The sequence below is a fragment of the Geotrypetes seraphini genome, chromosome 1 (assembly GCF_902459505.1).
Source record: "Geotrypetes seraphini chromosome 1, aGeoSer1.1, whole genome shotgun sequence".
Taxonomy (NCBI): Eukaryota; Metazoa; Chordata; class Amphibia; order Gymnophiona; family Dermophiidae; genus Geotrypetes; species Geotrypetes seraphini.
This window is the reverse complement of record NC_047084.1, coordinates 165,678,912-165,697,420: the sequence shown is the minus strand read 5'-3', so window position 1 is coordinate 165,697,420 and position 18,509 is coordinate 165,678,912. Positions and strand designations below refer to the sequence as shown.

At 42.9% G+C, this 18,509-nt stretch overlaps 1 protein-coding gene across 1 annotated transcript in view; it reads right to left on the bottom strand.

Moving 5' to 3' along the window:
• GUCY1A1 (guanylate cyclase 1 soluble subunit alpha 1) overlaps positions 1-18,509 on the bottom strand; it is an 89,117-nt gene that overhangs the window by 14,984 nt on the left and 55,624 nt on the right. Inside the window, exon 9 of the mRNA XM_033941267.1 lies at positions 3,242-3,396. Within this exon, the coding sequence (XP_033797158.1) occupies positions 3,242-3,396 (155 nt within the window). The remainder of the gene's footprint in view (positions 1-3,241; positions 3,397-18,509) is intronic.

The window sequence follows — 18,509 nt, the reverse complement described above, 5'->3', positions numbered from 1 at the left end:
CCCTTATCTTGATTATTAAAATAACTAGTATTTTAGCCCGTTACATTAACGGGTGCTAGAATATATGTCTGTCTGTCTTTATTTCTGTCTTTCTCTTTCCCTCCCGCTGTCTTTCTTTCTGTCTGTCTCTCTCCCTGGCCCCCTTTGTCTGTCTGTCTTTCTGTGTCTCTGCCCCTGTGTCTTTCTTCTTTTCTTTCTGTCTCCCTTCCTCCCGCTGTCTGTCTTTCTTTCTATCTATCTTTCTCTCTCCCTGCCTTCTATGCAGCAGCATTTCTCTCCCCCCCCTTCCCTGTGCAGCAGCCACAGCAGTATTCCCTCCCCCTCCATTTCCCTGTGCAGCAGCCACAGCAGCAACATTCCCTCCCCCTCCATTTCCCTTCCCCCCACACCACTTCCCTGTTCAGCAGCAGCGTTTCCCCTACCTCCCATTTCTCTTCCCGTGGTTTGGCCGGCTCCCTTACTGCCCCCCCTTTCCTTCCCACGGTCCTGACAAACCAGCCAATTCCAGCAGCGTGTGCAGCACTCTACACACGCTGCTTTGGGGCCTTCTACTACCCTGATTTACTCTGGCACGTCCCTGATGACATCAGGATGTGCCAGAGTAAATGTGCAAGGAATCTAATGAAAAAAGAAAGAAAGAAAGAAACATTACCCTAATTATAATGCAATAAAATTAGTTAACGGACTACATACATCATTAAAGGACTTATTAGTCCCCCAATGTTCCGCCAATTTCCTTTCATACTTATACGTAGTACACACAGTTACCCACCAAAAAGTAAAATTAATCCTATCATGGTTTTTCCAATTATGAGTAATCATAATGAGTAATCCCGGCGGTGGCAGCGCAGGAGTCAAACTGCCACCGCCGTCGCAAGCCGCCCCACACGCCGCAAGCCACCCCATGCACCAGAAATCGAATTCGGCACGGAGGCAGACAGCACGGCGGCAGGGATCACAAAACCCTAAGTGTGCATGCGCGTTTAGGTTAAATTATAAAGAATTTTGTTCATTTATATACTATCTATATCTAGACGGTTTCCATAAAAAACATACAAAGCATAAAAATTAACATTACAAAAAGCTGAGTCTTCATGACATTTCTTGCCCACTTCCATCTATTGCCTTTACCATCAGAAATGTTGCCTTACATGAAAGCAGATACAAATTCTACGTTTTCTATAGTTTACGCATGTTTCACTTGGAATCTAACTAGATATAAGAGGAGTAGAAATGAATAAATAAATAGTAAATAAACCACTGTGCTGACATTTGTGCAGTATATTATTTATTTAAAAAATTTATAGACCGCTTAAGTCTAAGCAGTTCACATTAGAAACATACATAATATTAAAACACATGACATATATAACTCAGATATTACAGGACAGTAATTTATTTTTTCATGTACTGCACCTCAGACTTGGAATGCCCTCCCTATTTTTTTAAGGGAGGAGAAAGAATTCGGAAAATTTAAAACTTAAAAACTTTTCTTTTTAAAGATGCCTTTGCAAACTGATTTTTTTATGTACTTTATTACATTTTTTTTAACTACTACCCTTGTGTTTTTTCCCTGAATGTCTCTTCTTTACTTTAATGAATTGTATTTCACCCCTCCTTACCTAATGTCAAGAGTATGTTTAACAGTGTAATTTAGTTTTTTTTTTTTTTTTAAATATTCGTATGTATTGCACTGTTACCTAACAAATGTAAATTTTAATGTGTACATCGCTTTGAAGTTTGATTAAGCGATTCATCAAGATACCTAATAAACTTGAAACTTTGAATTTCTCAATGAGGCGATGTAATAAAATAACAATGTCAAATTTAAATTTCTCCCTGCCTTTAAATCTCAGAATATCACTAATATCATATCAATCTCAATGAGATGTGAGGCGTGGCCTAGTAGTTACAGCTGCTGCCTCCATACCCTGAGGTTGTAGGTCTGAGTCCCATGCCACTCCTTGTGACCCTGGCCAAGTCACTTAACTCTCCAGTGCCCCGGGTACCATAGCTAGATTGTGAGCCTGCCAGGACAGATAAGAAAATACTCAAGAGTACCTGATTAGACTGTAAACTAGAAACATTGAAACATGATGGCAGATAAAGGCCAAATGGCCTATCTAGTCTGCCCATCCACAGTAAACATTATCTCTTTCTCTCTCCGAGAGATCCCATGTGCCTATCCCAGGCCCTTTTGAATTCAGACACAGTCTCTGTCTCTACCAGGAGACTGTTCCATGCATCTACCACCCTTTCTGTAAAAAAGTATTTCCTTAGATTACTCCGGAACCTATCACCTGTTAACTTCATCCTATGCCCTTTCATTGCAGAGTTTACTTTCAAATAAGACTTGACTCATGCACATTTACAATACGTAGGTATTTAAACGTCTCTATCATGAGCATCTTCTCTCACATCAGGCTGCTCTATGGGGTAAAGACCTAGAACAACTTCTATTGCCCACCACTTATGAGGTATTCAGGAAACGCCTCAAAACTCACCTATTCCTGAAATACCTAGACAGCTGACCCACTTCCCGCCTTCCCCTCTCTTTCCTTTTCTCCCCATTGTTCCCACATCCCTTAAGTTAACTCAACTTGTACGTCAACTCAACTTGTACTCCACTAATCTTCTGTAAGCCGCATAGAACTTAACGGTATTGCGGTATATAAACTGTTGTTATTATTATTATTATTATTATCATATCTCCCCTCTCCCGCCTTCTCTCCAAAGTATACAGATTGAGATCTTTAAGTCTGTCCCCATATGCCTTATCACAAAGACCACACACCATTTTAGTAGCCTTCCTCTGGACAGACTCCATCCTTTTTATATCTTTAAGTCTGTCCTCATACGCCTTATGACGAAGACCACACACCATTTTAATAGCCTTCCTCTGGACTGACTCCATCCTTTTTATATCTTTATGAAGGTGCGGCCTCCAGAATTGTACACAATATTCTAAATGTGAAATGCTCAGATGGCTGCACTGATGGGTGGTATATCAAACACAAAGTACAAACTTGAAACTTGATAAATGGAAGACCAAGCAAGAAAAATAGTTGAGCATTAACCAATGAGAATGATAGGCAAAGCAGACAGCAGGATGTCTGTAACTTCTTTTTTTGTCATGCGATACATATTCATGAGTATCTCTGTGTTACAGCATTTAGAAATATAAAGAAAAAGGAAAGCAACAGAGGTCTTAATGATATATAATATACAAACATGTGCATACCTGTAAGTAGTTGGACTGACATTTATCCTCCGTGGTACACTGCAGGACTCAAATTTGTTGGCAAGGGTTACATTATTTCCAAATAGACAGTAACGTGGCATTTGAACACCAACCACTCCAGCGAAGACAGAACCAGAATGCAGACCAATGCGCATCTAAAGTAAAAACCAGTTATAAGACACATACAGAAACGTTACATTTGGTTGGCTAATGGAACATATATTAACCTAAACCAGGGGTAGGCAATTCCGGTCCTCGAGAGCCGGAGCCTTAGAAACATAGAAGATGACGGCAGAAAAGGGCCAAAGCCCAACAAGTCTGCCCACCCCCCTTGATTTTACCTCCCTAGAGAACCCACATGTGCATCCCATTTCCTTTTAAAATCTGGCACGCTGCTGGCCTCAATCACCTGAAGCGGAAGTTTATTCCAATGATCAACCACCCTTTCGGTGAAGAAATACTTCCTGGTGTCGCCATGAAATTTCCCACCCCTGATTTTCAGCGGATGCCCTCTTGTGGCTGAGGGCCCTTTAAGAAAGAAGATATCATCTTCCACCTCGATACGGCCCGTGATATATTTAAACGTCTCTATCATGTCTCCTCTCTCTCTATGTTCCTCGAGCGTCAGGTCAGGTTTTCAGGATATCCACAATAAATATGCATGAGATAGATTAGCATCTCAAGGAGGCAGTGCATGCAAATCCATCTCATACATATTCATTATGGAGATCCTGAAAACCTGACCTGGCTCCGGCTCTCGAGGACCGGAATTGCCTACCCTTGACCTAAACTAAATAACATTTATTCTTTGGAATTAAGTAAACAATCCCATATTTTCCTAAATTTTTTCATACTAGCACAACTTTATTGCATACATTTTTTCCTACTTACTAAACAAGCATAATATGTTCCGCCACATATTATATTCCAATTTAGAACATAACATCGTGCTTCTTAACTGCGCAGCCGTAAGTTCAATGCGGTTTACAAAAGATTATAAACAATATCATGAAGAACAAGAGAAGTTATTTAACCAAGTATTTTGAAAAAAAGATAGGTTTTCAATTGAGTTCTAATGTGTTTATAGGAACAAGCTGTAAGCAGTAACAATCGAAATTCTTTATCATGGGAAGCTGCTTGAAATGCTAAAGTATGATCGAGAAATTTCTTGCTTTTACAACCCTGTACAGGTGGGAAAGTAAACAGGCCGTGAGATCTTCTACTATGTTTATATGATGCTATAGAAAATCTATTGGTGCAAATTATATAGTTGAAAAAATCTATAAAGATGGGAAAGTAGAAATCAACACATAATACAAGGGCTGGTCACTGCTAAGACCCCCTGGTAATTTTCCCAGCGTGGTATTGATGATAGTATCCCTTAGAATGGACCAGTATAGCTAAGCTAAGTATTAGCTCTTATCTACAATAAGTTTTACTTTGACACTGTTGCACTTTATGAAAAACTAAGATACTCACAAATTTAAAAACAAAACAAATCAAAACAAAAATGGCCCGGTGAGGATATAATGTATAAATCCAACCACTATGAAACATATTTGAGTGGCTGGTGGCATTTCTGAGGGTCAATTGCATTCAATACCACGCTGGGAAAATTACCAGGGGGTCTTAGCAGTGACCAGCCCTTGTATTATGTATAGAATATCTATTGAGCATATAGAACGGAGCAGTGCCATACATAACTTTATAACAAAGACAGCCCAACTTAAACACGACCCGAGCCTCCTTTGGAAGCCAATGCTAATCACAATAGAGCGGCGTCAGACCATAGATCAATCTGACCGCTGTATTCTGAATCAATATGAGTCTGGCCATGTCTCTCTTAGTAATTATCATGTGGACAATAATCAAGAAGACTCAGCAACAGAGACTGAACCAGAAGTTTGAAAGCAGAAAACTCAAAATACGATTTAATGGTGCGTAGTTTCCACAGAGTATAGTAACCTTTATGTCCCACGGCATCTATCTGTTTTTTCATAGTCAGATGCTGATCCAAAACGACTCCCAATATTCTAATTGTTGGATGAATTGTATACAATTTTGAATTTATACTAATTGAGGGTTCATGCGAAACATGTTATCATTATTAAGTTCTTTAATAATTGTGATTTATTAGAATTTAATGCAGATTTTAATCCACCCTCCCCCCGCCCCCCACATATAATTATCTGGTAAGTTAATGGTTCTGATATAGAAAGCATAGAAACATAGAAATAGACGGCAGATAAGGGCCAAGGCCCATCTAGTCTGCCCACCCCAATGACCCTCCCCTACCTTTCTCTGTGAATAGATCCCACGTGTCTATCCCATTTGGCCTTAAAATCAGGCATGCTGCTGGCCTCAATAACCTGAAGTGGAAGACTATTCCAGCGATCAACCACCCTTTCAGTGAAAAAGAATTTCCTGGTGTCCCTGTGCAGTTTCCCGCCCCTGATTTTCCACGGATGCCCCCTTGTTACCGCGGGACCCTTGAAAAAGAAGATATCTTCTTCTACCTCGATGCGGCCCGTGAGATACTTGAATGTCTCGATCATGTCACCCCTCTCTCTGCGTTCCTCGAGTGAGTACAACTGCAACTTATCCAGCCGTTCCTCGTACGGGAGATCCTTGAGTCCCGAGACCATCCGGGTGGCCATTCTCTGGACCGACTCCAGTCTCAGCACATCCTTACGGTAATGCGGCCTCCAGAATTGCACACAGTATTCCAGGCTTACGGTTGACGAAACTCCTGCGTATGCAACCTATGATTTGCCTTGCCTTGGATGAAGCTTGCTCCACTTGATGGCAGTCTTCATGTTCTCACTGACGATCACCCCTAAGTCTCGTTCTGCTTCAGTTCTTGTTAGGATCTCGCCATTAAGGGTGTAAGTCTTGCATGGATTTTGGCTGCCCAGGTGCATGACTTTGCATTTTTTGGCATTGAAGCTGAGTTGCCAGGACCTAGACCAGCCCTCTAATAGGAGTAGGTCGTGCATCATGTTGTCGGACATTGAATTTATGTCTGTTGTGCTTTTGCCCACTACATTGCTTAGTTTGGCGTCATCGGCGAATAATGCTATTTTACCTCGCAGCCCTTCTGCCAAGTCTCTTATAAAGATGTTGAATAGGATCGAGCCCAGGACCGAGCCCTGCGGCACTCCACTGATTACCTCCGTCATTTCGGAGGGGGTGCCGTTCACCACTACCCTCTGAAGTCTACCTCCAAGCCAGTTCCCAACCCATTTCGTCAATGTGTCGCCCAATCCTATAGAACTCATCTTGCTCAGCAACCTGCGGTGTGGTACGCTATCGAATGCTTTACTGAAGTCCAGGTATACGATGTCCAGGGACTCCCCAACATCCAGCTTCCTGAAATTGTTGACCAAACTTTATGCCAATAAGAAGCTATGTAAGGACATTTCAAAAAGCATATGTTCCATTGTACACCCCTTATGACTTATTTTTTCTAATATTGTGTTACTATTTTCTTATGTTTGTGATGTTTTTTCTTTAAAATTTCAATAAAATATTTTTGGGAAAAAAAGAAGAAGAACATACATTAACCTAAAACGAATCCAGTTCCCTCTTGGACTCATTTCTAAATGCCACAGTTTAATCAGTAGAGACAACACAAGGTCTCATCTCTGTTTAGTTCTGGTGACAAAACATGTTACGAGTACTAAGAGAAAATGTTAAAACAGTCCAGGAATATAAGATACCTTGCGGCTAACAAGAAAGGACTTAAGACCTGGGTTTTCTATTACCCTATAAGCCAGGGATCTCAAAGTCCCTCCTTGAGGGCCGCAATCCAGTCGGGTTTTCAGGATTTCCCCAATGAATATGCATTGAAAGCAGTGCATGCACATAGATCTCATGCATATTCATTGGGGAAATCCTGAAAACCCGACTGGATTGCGACCCTCAAGGAGGGACTTTAAGACCTCTACTATAAGCCATAACATTTTAAGGGTGACATTTAAGGCTTTGTCACCCATTCCTCCCTTCCCCCTTGATACTGTCACTGGAATGCTATTATGCTTCTCTTATATAGTCTGATATTTTTATCTATTGGTCATACTGTCCTGACCTGAGGAAAGAGACTGTAGTCTCCAAAGGTTTATCAAAAAAATGTATTTGTTTTGTCCCATAAAAAGTTGTTATCATAATATTTCCCACTGTTTGGTTTATTTTTATTTATTAACCTTTAAAGTGAACCAACATGGGCTACCTTATAACTTTATCTGAAGTTAGAAATACAAGATTTTTGGTTTGCAAATCTGGAACACCCTGATGGGGTGAGGCAGGGCACAGGCTCTCCTGGTGCAGCTCTCCATTAAAAAAAAAAAAAAATTATAACTTCCTAGCAATGCATATTAAGTAACTTTAAATCTTAGAAGTACATTCTTTCTTAAAGGTCAAGTACAGAAGAACTACTACTATTTATCACTTATATCAAGGCTGCCCAAGTCCAGTCCTCGAGATCTACTGGCAGGCCAGGTTTTCAGGATATCCACAATGAATATGCATGAGAGAGATTTGCATACCAAGAAGGCAGTGCAGGCAAATCTCTCTCATGCATATTCATTGTGAATATCTTGAAAACCTGGCCTGCCAGTAGATCTCGAGGACCGGGCTTAGGCAGCCCTGACTTATATAGTGCAGCACTGTACATTTTACCGATGAAAACAAAAAACTGTGGATACAGATGTTCTGGAGATAATTTATTAAACACTGACATATAAAAACATGAAAATTCAATTTAAAAAAGTAGTGATAAAAAATACAGTGATAAAAATCCAACCGGACCCTACACGGTCCGTGTTTCGGCGAATTTTCATGTTTTTATATGTCAGTGTTTAATAAATTATCTCCAGAACATCTGTGTCCAGTTTTTTGTTTTCATCGGTGGATTGTTTTCACTGTGGATTATTGGGTCTCCCCATTTTTCTTTGTTGCACTGTACATTTTGACATTTAATAGACGGTCCATGCTCAGTAGAAGCTGATTATCCAAGCTCTGATTATCCGGATGTCCAATCATCCGGATTGCTTTGGGGGGGTCTCAAATTTATATTTGACTTCTCCTCGAAGTACCATTCCTATCATCCTCCCTCCCATTAGTGTTCCTCCTCTGCTTCTGCCGCCGCTGCCATCAGCCCAGCACCCCCCCCCCCTTTGAACCGGGAGTCTTTCCCCCACTGTCAGCACACCCCCTACAAGAAAAGAGAGTATTTCCTCTCCCTCCCCAAGCAGATACCATCAACACAGGTGCCATAAAGTGGTAAAAGGGGCCAAAAGAGACTACGAAGAAAAAATAGCCAAAGAGGCGAAGAACTTCAAGCCATTCTTTCGATATATTAAGGGGAAACGACCCGTGAAGGAAGCGGTGGGACCGTTGGATAACCATGGAATAAAGGGAGCGCTAAAAGAGGACAAAGCAATCGCTGACAAACTGAACACATTTTTTGCATCTGTATTTACCGAAGAAGATGTACACAGTATATCGGAACCCATCAGGCTATATGCTGGAAATGAAGACGGAGAGCTGACTGGATTGACGGTCAGTCTAGAGGAGGTGTGTAGGCAGATTGATAGGCTTAAGAGCGATAAATCCCCAGGACCGAATGGCATCCATCCAAGGGTCATCAAGGAATTGAAAGGGACCATAGCTGAACTGCTTCAACTAACAGCCAATCTGTCGATCAAATCAGGAAAGATTCCAGAAGACTGGAAGGTAGCGAATGTTACACCGATCTTCAAGAAAGGTTCGAGGGGAGATCCGGGCAACTACACACCGGTGAGTCTGACCTCAGTACTGGGAAAGATGGTAGAGTCACTGATAAAGGCAGCATCATTGATCACCTAGATGGACACAGGCTGATGAGGACCAGTCAGCACGGTTTTACCAAAGGCAGATCATGTTTGACAAACTTGCTGCACTTCTTTGAGGGAGTAAACAGACAGATAGACAAGGGCAATCTGGTCGACATTCTATATCTGGATTTTCAGAAGGCATTCGACAAGGTTCCGCATGAACGAATACTTCAGAAAACTGCAAGCCATGGAATCGAGGGTGAAATACTCACGTGGATTAAAAATCGGCTGGAGCAAAGGAAACAGAGAGTGGGGGTAAATGGACAATACTTGGACTGGAATAGCATCACCAGTGGGGTGCGCAGGGCTCGGTGCTTGGACCCGTGCTCTTTAACATCTTTATAAACGATCTGGACATAGGTATGACGAGCGAGGTGATTAAATTTGCAGACGATACGAAGTTATTCAGAGTACTAAAGACGCAGGGGGATTGCGAAGATCTGCAACGTGACATAATCAGGCTCGAGGAATGGGCATCGACATGGCAGATGAGGTTCAACGTGGATAAGTGTAAAGTGATGCATGTCGGTAACAAAAATCTCATGCACGAATACAGGATGTCCAGGGCGGTACTTGGAGAGACCTCCCAGGAAAGGGGCTTGGGAGTTCTGATCGACAAGTCGATGAAGCCGTCCACACAATGTGCAACGGCGGCAAAAAGGGCAAACAGAATGCTAGAAATGATAAAGAATGGGATCACGAACAGATCAGAGAAGGTTATCATGCCGCTGTACCGGGCCATGGTACGCCCTCACCTGGAGTACTGCGTCCAGCACTGGTCGCCGTACATGAAGAAGGACACGGGTCCAGAGAAGAGCGACTAAGATGGTTAAGGGGCTGGAGGAGCTGCCGTACAGCGAAAGATTAGAGAAACTGGGCCTCTTCTCCCTCGAACAGAGGAGATTGAGAAGGGACATGATCGAAACATTCAAGGTACTGAAGGGGATAGACTTTGTAGATAAGGACAGGTTGTTCACCCTCTTCAAGGTAGGGCGAACAAGAGGGCATTCTCTAAAGTTGAAAGGGGATAGATTCCGTACAAACGTAAGGAAGTTCTTCTTCACCCAGAGAGTGGTAGAAAGCTGGAACGCTCTTCCAGAAGCTGTTATAGGGAAAAACACCCTCCAAGGATTCAAGACAAAGTTAGAGAAGTTCCTGCTGAAAAAGAACGTGCGCTGGTAGGGCTAGTCTCAGTTAGGGTGCTGGTCTTTGACCAGAGGGCCACCGCGTGAGCGGGCTGCTGGGCATGATGGACCACTGGTCTGACCCAGCAGTGGCAATTCTTATGTTCTTAACACCCCCTCCCGAACCCAGAGGAAAGACCCCAGGCCTACCTTGTTTTCCTGGTGGTCTAGTGGCATGCTGGGGCAGGAGCGATTCCCACTCACTGTTGCCAATGCTCTTTCAGTGACGAAAATAGCTGCCAAGACTTCCAGTGGGAAGCTGGAAGTCTCTGCAGCTATTTTCATTGCTGAAAGAGCATGGGCAGGAGCAAGTGGGAATCTCTCCTACCCCAGTGTGCCGCTAGACCACCAGGGAACAAGGTAGACCTGCGGTCTTTCCTCAAGTTCCGAAAGGGGGGTTGGTGGTGTCTATTTGGGGAGGGAGGGGGAATGATGCCTTTTTTGTTGGAGGGGGGGGGTGTTGGTGTACTGATGATATTTTTTAACAATTATTATTAAAAACGAAACCTTAAATGTCCAATCATCCATATTTCCGATTATCCGGACTGCTCTCTGCTGAGGTTATTCCAGATAATCGGCATTCTACAATAGTATAAAATTTTTGTGTGTTATGTTCATAGCTTAGGCACCTACATTTATACAAGCTCTATTTGCACCTAAGTTACTGGCAAGTATTTTGCCTAATGCATTACTATTCTATACAGAAAATTAAGCACCACCAGGATATCAATTTCTAGGCACTTGATTAGAAAATTGCCCCGCCCCAGGTAGGACATACCATATAAACTCATATATATGTCAATCTTGTGTATAAGTTGAAGGCAGTTTTAGGACTAAAAATGGCCAAAATTATTGTAACCTGTGTTTAAGTCAAGGCTGGATCCCACATGGTTCCCTCTTTTTCCCTCCCATTCAACATTGCTCCTCCCTTCCAGCATCTTTCCTCCCCCCCTCCCCCTCCCCCCCACCACCATAGCTTCACAGATTTCCACTGCAGCCACAACACTATTTTCTTTTAACTTTAAGCTAAATCACTAGATTTTAGTATTGTGAGGATTGCATGTTTAGCCCTCACTGATAAGTCTTCAATTCCGTTTTATTTGCCACTCTCTAATTGGGGAATTCTATAAACGATGCCTACAATAAATTGTAGCTTCCTGCTGACACCTAAGTTCGGGATCCGTGCCCAATTTTTATTTTTTAATTGGCTTAATCGGCGTGGTAATTGACCACGCCTGTTTTCAGCCAATCAAAAAAAATATATATTAGTTAATCAATTTAAGAGTTTGGTGCCAAACCCTTAGGGATGCCTAGCAATACCTAAGTGGAAGCGCTCTCCCGTGCCTAAAGACGCCTAAAAGTAGACATGATTGACTTTGGTGTTGTTAGGCAAAGACACCGCCAAATTAGGCGAATGAAAAGTTGGCCTAATGGAGTGGTGCCTACATTTAGGATGCCTAGTGATGTTTAAATCCGCTTAGGCACCGCTAGGCATGATTCTATAAATGGTGCCGTTTTTACTGACAATGGCGCCATTTATTGAATCTAGCCCTAACTCTAAACTTTCCTAAGTTCACTAAAGCAAATGTTCTACAAAATTATTTTCACTAATCGCTCACTCTTCCAATCCAAGGAAATTATTTTATTCAGGAAAAAAAGGGGGCAATCAGAATTTCACTCACTTACCCCCCTGTTTTATGAAACTGCGATAGCAGTTTCTAGCGCGGGGAGCCGCGCTGAATGTCCCATGCTGCTTCCGACGCTCTTAAGAACTCAATGAGCGTCGGAAGCAGTGCGGGCCATTCAGCGCGGCTCCCCATGCTAAAAACTGCTATCGTAGTTTCGTAAAAGGAGGCCTAACTCTTTCCACACCTCTTCCTCCCTCCCCCTGTACCCCAAGTTCGTGCCCCCTCTCGCGGTGTGCACCTGTCTCCTGGCAGCCTCCTCCTCCTTATAAAGACGGGGTTGTGAGCTAAAGTGCAAAATGTTTTGCATCACTTGTTAAACAGTACAAAAATTCCAGCAGACAAGCAAACATACTAACCTGCTGGCATTTATGCTACATTTAACATAGGAAGCCCGCTTTGTGAGAAGATTCCACACAAGGTATCAGCCTCATTAAGAAATGCTGTAATGTACAATTATGCAGAGCAGCTCATTAGTGAGGTGTTTTTGTGAAAAAGCGCATTCCAAAAAGGGCTTTGCAGGCCTGTTTTCACAAGAAAATAAAGACGAACAACCTAAAGCTTAAGAGCTGTTGTTAATTTATTTGTAAAGCAACAAAAAACCCTTGTGCACAGCAATGGCTTAAAAAAGGACCCGATGAACCAAATTCATGGCGTCTTTGATTTCCCCCCCCCCCTCCCCTTTTCAGGGTGTCTCCAATCCCCATTACACTGAAGACCCAACACCACAAGCCCCAATTTGAGGAATAAATATTGACAGTGATATCCCTCACTGAAGCAGCCTTATTTAAAAGTAGAAAAGCTGAAATAGTGAGGGCAAGTCTTACCACCGATCCCTACCATCCTTCAGACCCCTGACTCACCCGAGAAGCAAAGGAAGTGGAAGCGATCCCTACTCACTCTTACTTCTGTAACTACCATTGTTAAAATACCAGCCCTTGACCCCTAGAAGCAGATTTATAGTAATATCACTAGAGGTCAGGTAGCTTTCTTTTAACAGTGGCAACCAATGAGGCAGGAGTGAGCCCCCGTTGTATCCCTGCCCCCCTCTAAAGGAGAAGGAATTCAGGGGTTGGGTTGGCCCTCACAATTTCTGCTTATCATGGCTGGGGCTTCAAAAGAAATGCATGCTGGAAGGGCAGGGGGAGGGGAGGCCGTAGTCTTGCAGAGATTGGAGAGCGTGATCTGGCTCAGACTCAGAGCAGCAGGCCCTTTAATTTATCAGCCCTCATTGCCGTAGTGACAACTATTAATGATCTATGCTGAGAATTTGATAAAAGGATGGATTCCACATTAATTTTGCTGGCTCTCTCGGCAGTATTTGACACAGTTGACCACACCATCCTCACCAGTCACTTATTCAAACTGGGTTTAAGTGACTTACTCCTTCAATTTCATTATATCTTACAGAAACATTTCAGAACATATGTATGCATGAATTCATTTCTTTTTCAGAATGGATGGCATATTACATTACATTACAGATTTCTATTCCGCCATTACCTTTCGGTTCAAAGCGGATTACAAAAACAGTTATAGAAGAAGGGTTACAACGTTAGATCAGAGAAGGTTTCCAAGAGAGGGAAAAGTAGGATCTGGGGTTAGGGAGGGGATGGTAAAAGGGGGGTTAAGCTTTATCATGGTATTAAGCTTTATTAAGGGATTTCTTGAAGAGTATAGTTTTTATTTCCTTTCTGAACATCTTGTAGTCTGGGGTTGTTGTCAATAGGTTGGAGACTTGGTTGTCTTGGCATATGGAGTCTCACAGCCTCTGAGCTCTGTTATTCAATATTATCCACTGGTATAAAACATTAGTTTTATGCAGCCGACATCCAGCTGTGCGTAGCCCTAGTGCTAACAAGTCAGAATTCACTGAAAAAAAGGGGAATGCTAGCATTGCTGTTTCTATGGTTCAACATATTAAACCCAAAAGTCTCAGAAAACTATTTGGCGCTCCATTTTTAAAAATTGTGCTCAATGCATCAGTTTAATTTTCATCTCTATGCGATTTTTCGCTATACCCGCCGCCAGCCACTACTTTGGTGTTTAAGAGATGTTACTGTAAAATTTGGACATACAGATTCATACGCCTATGGTTTTGCCAATTAACATCAAGATTCCTGAAGAAGGCCTTTTGAGGGCCGAAACACGATCGTGTCGAGTCTGGTTTATTAATAAATTGATTGAGCACTATGTGGTCTCCTTCGTTGTTTTTGTGTCCCTCACTCTTGTGAAGGCAGTTTCTCCTGGTTGTCTCTTGAGCTGCTTCTATGCTTTGACATATTAAACCCAAACGCAGCCATATCTGAATTGTTATGGACACATAAGAAATCTACTGCGATTCTGGACTTTACAAGTGCTGTGCAAGAATAAAATAACAATAGGAGGAAAAGTCTCAGAAATCTTTTTGGCGCTGCATTTTTTAAATATTGTGCTTAATATTACATTACAAAAAAAAACCCCTATCAATATTAATTATTAAATATTGTGCTTAATATTACATTACCAAAAAAAAAACTATCAAATATAAACATAGAAATAGACGGCAGATAAGGGCCACGGCCCATCTAGTCTGCCCACCCCAATGACCCTCCCCTACCTTTCTCTATGAATAGATCCCATGTGTCTATTCCATTTGGCCTTAAAATCAGGCACACTGCTGGCCTCAATAACCTGAAGTGGAAGACTATTCCAGCGATCAACCACCCTTTCAGTGAAAAAGAATTTCCTGGTGTCCCCGTGCAGTTTCCCGCCCCTGATTTTCCACAGATGCCCCCTTGTTGCCGCGGGACCCTTGAAAAAGAAGATATCTTCTTCCACCTCGATGCGGCCCGTGAGATACTTGAATGTCTCAATCATGTCACCCCTCTCTCTGTGTTCCTCGAGTGAGTACAGCTGCAACTTATCCAGCCGTTCCTCGTACGGGAGATCCTTGAGTCCCGAGACCATCCGGGTGGCCATTCTCTGGACCGACTCCAGTCTCAGCACATCTTTATGGTAATGCGGCCTCCAGAATTGCACACAGTATTCCAGGTGGGGCCTCACCATGGATCTATACAATGGCATAATGACTTCAGGCTTACGGCTGACGAAACTCCTGCGTATGCAACCTATGATTTGCCTTGGCTATGAAGCTTGCTCTACTTGATTGGCAGTCTTCATGTTCTCACTGACTGATCACCCCTAAGTCTCGTTCTGCTTCAGTTCTTGTTAGGATTATTTTGGCCTCCAAATAAAGCCTGAAGAGTTGGATATTGGTTTATGTTCAAGTCTCCCATCTCACAGGTGATCAGCGTTTCACTTAGAGAGTTGCGCGGGGACAGAAATCCCACCCATCCCCGTCAAAGTCCCACCCGTCCCCGTGAGGAATCCCACCCGTCCCCGTGAGGAATCCCTCCATCCCCACCCGTCCCCGCGAGGAATCCCCTCTGTCCCCACCCGTCCCTATAAACTTCAGAAATAGTTATTTCATTTAATTATGCTACTGAATTAAAGGCTCTAGTAGAGACCCATTTACAAATAAGAAAAGAGACTTTATTAATTTGGAAATATTAATTGGGAAGAATACATACTTTGTAAACAGGTTTCTACCACAGCCTCTAATGTTTATAAATTTTTATCCTAAAACTAATCACCCAGCAGTATATAAATATATAATGAAAAACAGACCTAAATACTGCAAATACCTAGCAGTGCACGTTAGTGTTAGTAGCCCAGAAGATTGAAAGGACTATGGCCTCAGTATCGGAGCCTACGCACTGCCATAACAGTCACAAACTGGGAATAGTCTGTGTAGTATAATCGCTCCTGCTCCAATCATCGGCCCACACACCTGCAATTTTTTTAGAGAATTTTTCAAAAGCATTTAAATGAAACTACCACCCCTATGGGATTATATGGAGATAAGTGCAAGCCAGGGTATAAAAAAGACCAAAAAAGCAACTTAGCTTTATAACTGATTGTACAGAGAAGAGCAGTCACTAGTGTTCATATGCCGACGCGGCCAGCGTTTCGCGGAACTTTACTGATTTAAGTCGTCCGCTGCGTCAGGGCCACCAGGACATTCAAAGAATCAAGGCTTCACTTTGTTGTCTTCCTCCATGCTGTGCCTTAACTTCTAGCCTGCTCTCCTGGGCCGTTTTATGCCGCCCCCGGCGTTATTTTCGGCCCGGCTCCCTCTTCCTCACTGCCTCAGCGCCCAAAGCCGCGCGCGCAGGCAACGGCTCCTCATGCGCCTGATCCGGAAGCCGCTTTGCCACATCAGAGAGAAGGTTCTTTCTCCGCGCAATCAGCTGCTGCTTCTCCTCCTCCCCAGATTCTCGTGGCATACCTGGAATCTCAGGTGGCACGCAATTTGTGATACACTGCTATAAGGGTGGCACACAATCTTGAGAACATAATATTTACATGACTTAATAGTATCAGTTTATTGAATCTTTTTATTCAATGTGTTCTATTTATATTTCCTAGTCTATTTTTTTGTTGGTGCAGCCTTGACTCTGTTCTTATGATTTTTTTTTCCAATATTTTTTAAATAATCTGATAAGAATACAAAACTTGCTGCAGAAAAAGAGAATGTCAAAGAATAAAAGAATCAGAAGAAAAACAAAAAGGAATCCTAAATCATAAAGGGGTCCTTTTACTAAGCTGCATTAGGCACTATTGTGGAATGTGCTCAGATGTCCTACTGTAACTTCAAAATGTGCATGCACTAAATCAAATATTTTTCGGGTAGCATATCAGGGACGGAAAATGTAGCCACTTTGAATAGGATCAATTTGCAATCTGCTCGGCAAGAACTATTGTCTACAGCCTACACTCTTGGCTCTCAAATGCCAATTCCACTTAAGTTTCATCTGAGACACCTGAAGGATGAGACCCCCTTGCCGGACTATATTCATCTTCAGACTGTGTGGTCTCAGGATTTGAATATTGTACTTCCGGAAGACACTATATCACGGGCCGGAGCTCGGCTGCCAGCCCTGAAAAAATATGTTTACTTTTGGGAAATGCAATTTAAGTTATTATTTAGAATCTATGTACCTTCTTATAGAGCTTACTGTGCTAAATTTCGACCATTGCCAGAGTGTGATAAATGTGGTCATCGGATCACTGAGCTGGGCCATATGTCACCTCAGCACAGCATGGGGGCTCCAAAACTCCAAAGCCAGCAGCAGCCAACAAACCAATGGCCATCTAAATCCTGGATGAGGTATTTTTTTTTTAACCTTTTATAACCTGTATACAATTTCACATACAGGATTAAAACCATTTTAATGGCTTATATCATCCCCTATTGTGTTAGACATAATGATAACCAGCAGCAGCTGCTTCTAAGTGAACGTGGGGGTCCGTATAACCACATGCTTTGAACAGAGTGGCCTAATGTAGCTGTTTCCAGACTTTGAGCTGCAGCACCCTGAGCATCCCCACCAGCAAAGGCCGAAATCAACACTGCAGCGGAGGCAGAGAAGAGGGGGATAGTAGCTGAGGGAAAAGGTGGCCTAATGGCACCATTAAAAAAAATACTATATTCTAAGGTCGCTGTCAACTGAGAAAGCTTAGGAACCTCAGTACTAAATGAAAGAAAAAATTACAAGCAAGAGTTTATGCAATAATGTCAATTAACTTGCCACTTAAATAGGAGGACTGGATAAATTAAAAGTACCCATAGGTGAGGTGGAGGCTGCGGCCCACCTGATTTCGTATGAAGGAGAAAAAAAAAAGCTACTATGGTGATATATCTGACACCTTGATATTTAAGCAAACATATTCAGGAATAACGCAGTAAGAATAGATCTAGGTCTAATACTCCTGGTCAAAGCAACAGAAACTGCTTTCTTCTTTTCGGGGTGATTTTGACTACATCTGAACGGATCCCAACACAACAATTCATAAATAGGGATAAACCTTCATTAACCACTAGGCAGGACTTGCAGAATATGCACCTTCTGCAAAACAGTGCTCCCACCCAGTGGCATAGTAAGGGTAGGAGGCGCCCAGGGCGGTGGCACTCCCCCACGCCCTCCGCTCCTTCCACACTAAATCCCCCCCATGCCATCCCTTCCCACCCCCCACAACCTCTTTAAATCTTCATTAGTGCGAACAGCTTCTTCGGCCTGCTGGCTTTCCCTCTGACATCACTTTCTGGCCCCGCGACAAGTGATTGAAGAGGAAGCCAGACTAGAGTAGTTGCTTGCGCTGGTGAAGATTTCAAAGAGGTACAGGGAGGTGGGGGTAGGAAAGGGAGGGCATGAGCATGGCATGGGGGGGGGGGACAGACAGGTGCCAGCAGCCTCAGTAAGATGGCGCCCGGCATGGCAAGCCACTCTGATCTGTACCCTTCTCTTCCATTGCTAACTCCAGACTCCGCCCCTTCTTTCTTGCGGCGCTGTATGCCTGGAACAGGTTGCCTGAATCAATACGTCGTGCTCCGTCCCTGGCAGTGTTCAAATCCAAGCTAAAGCCCCACATTTTTGAAACTACCTTCAACTCTTAATTCCCCCTCAATGCTGTCAGACACCTA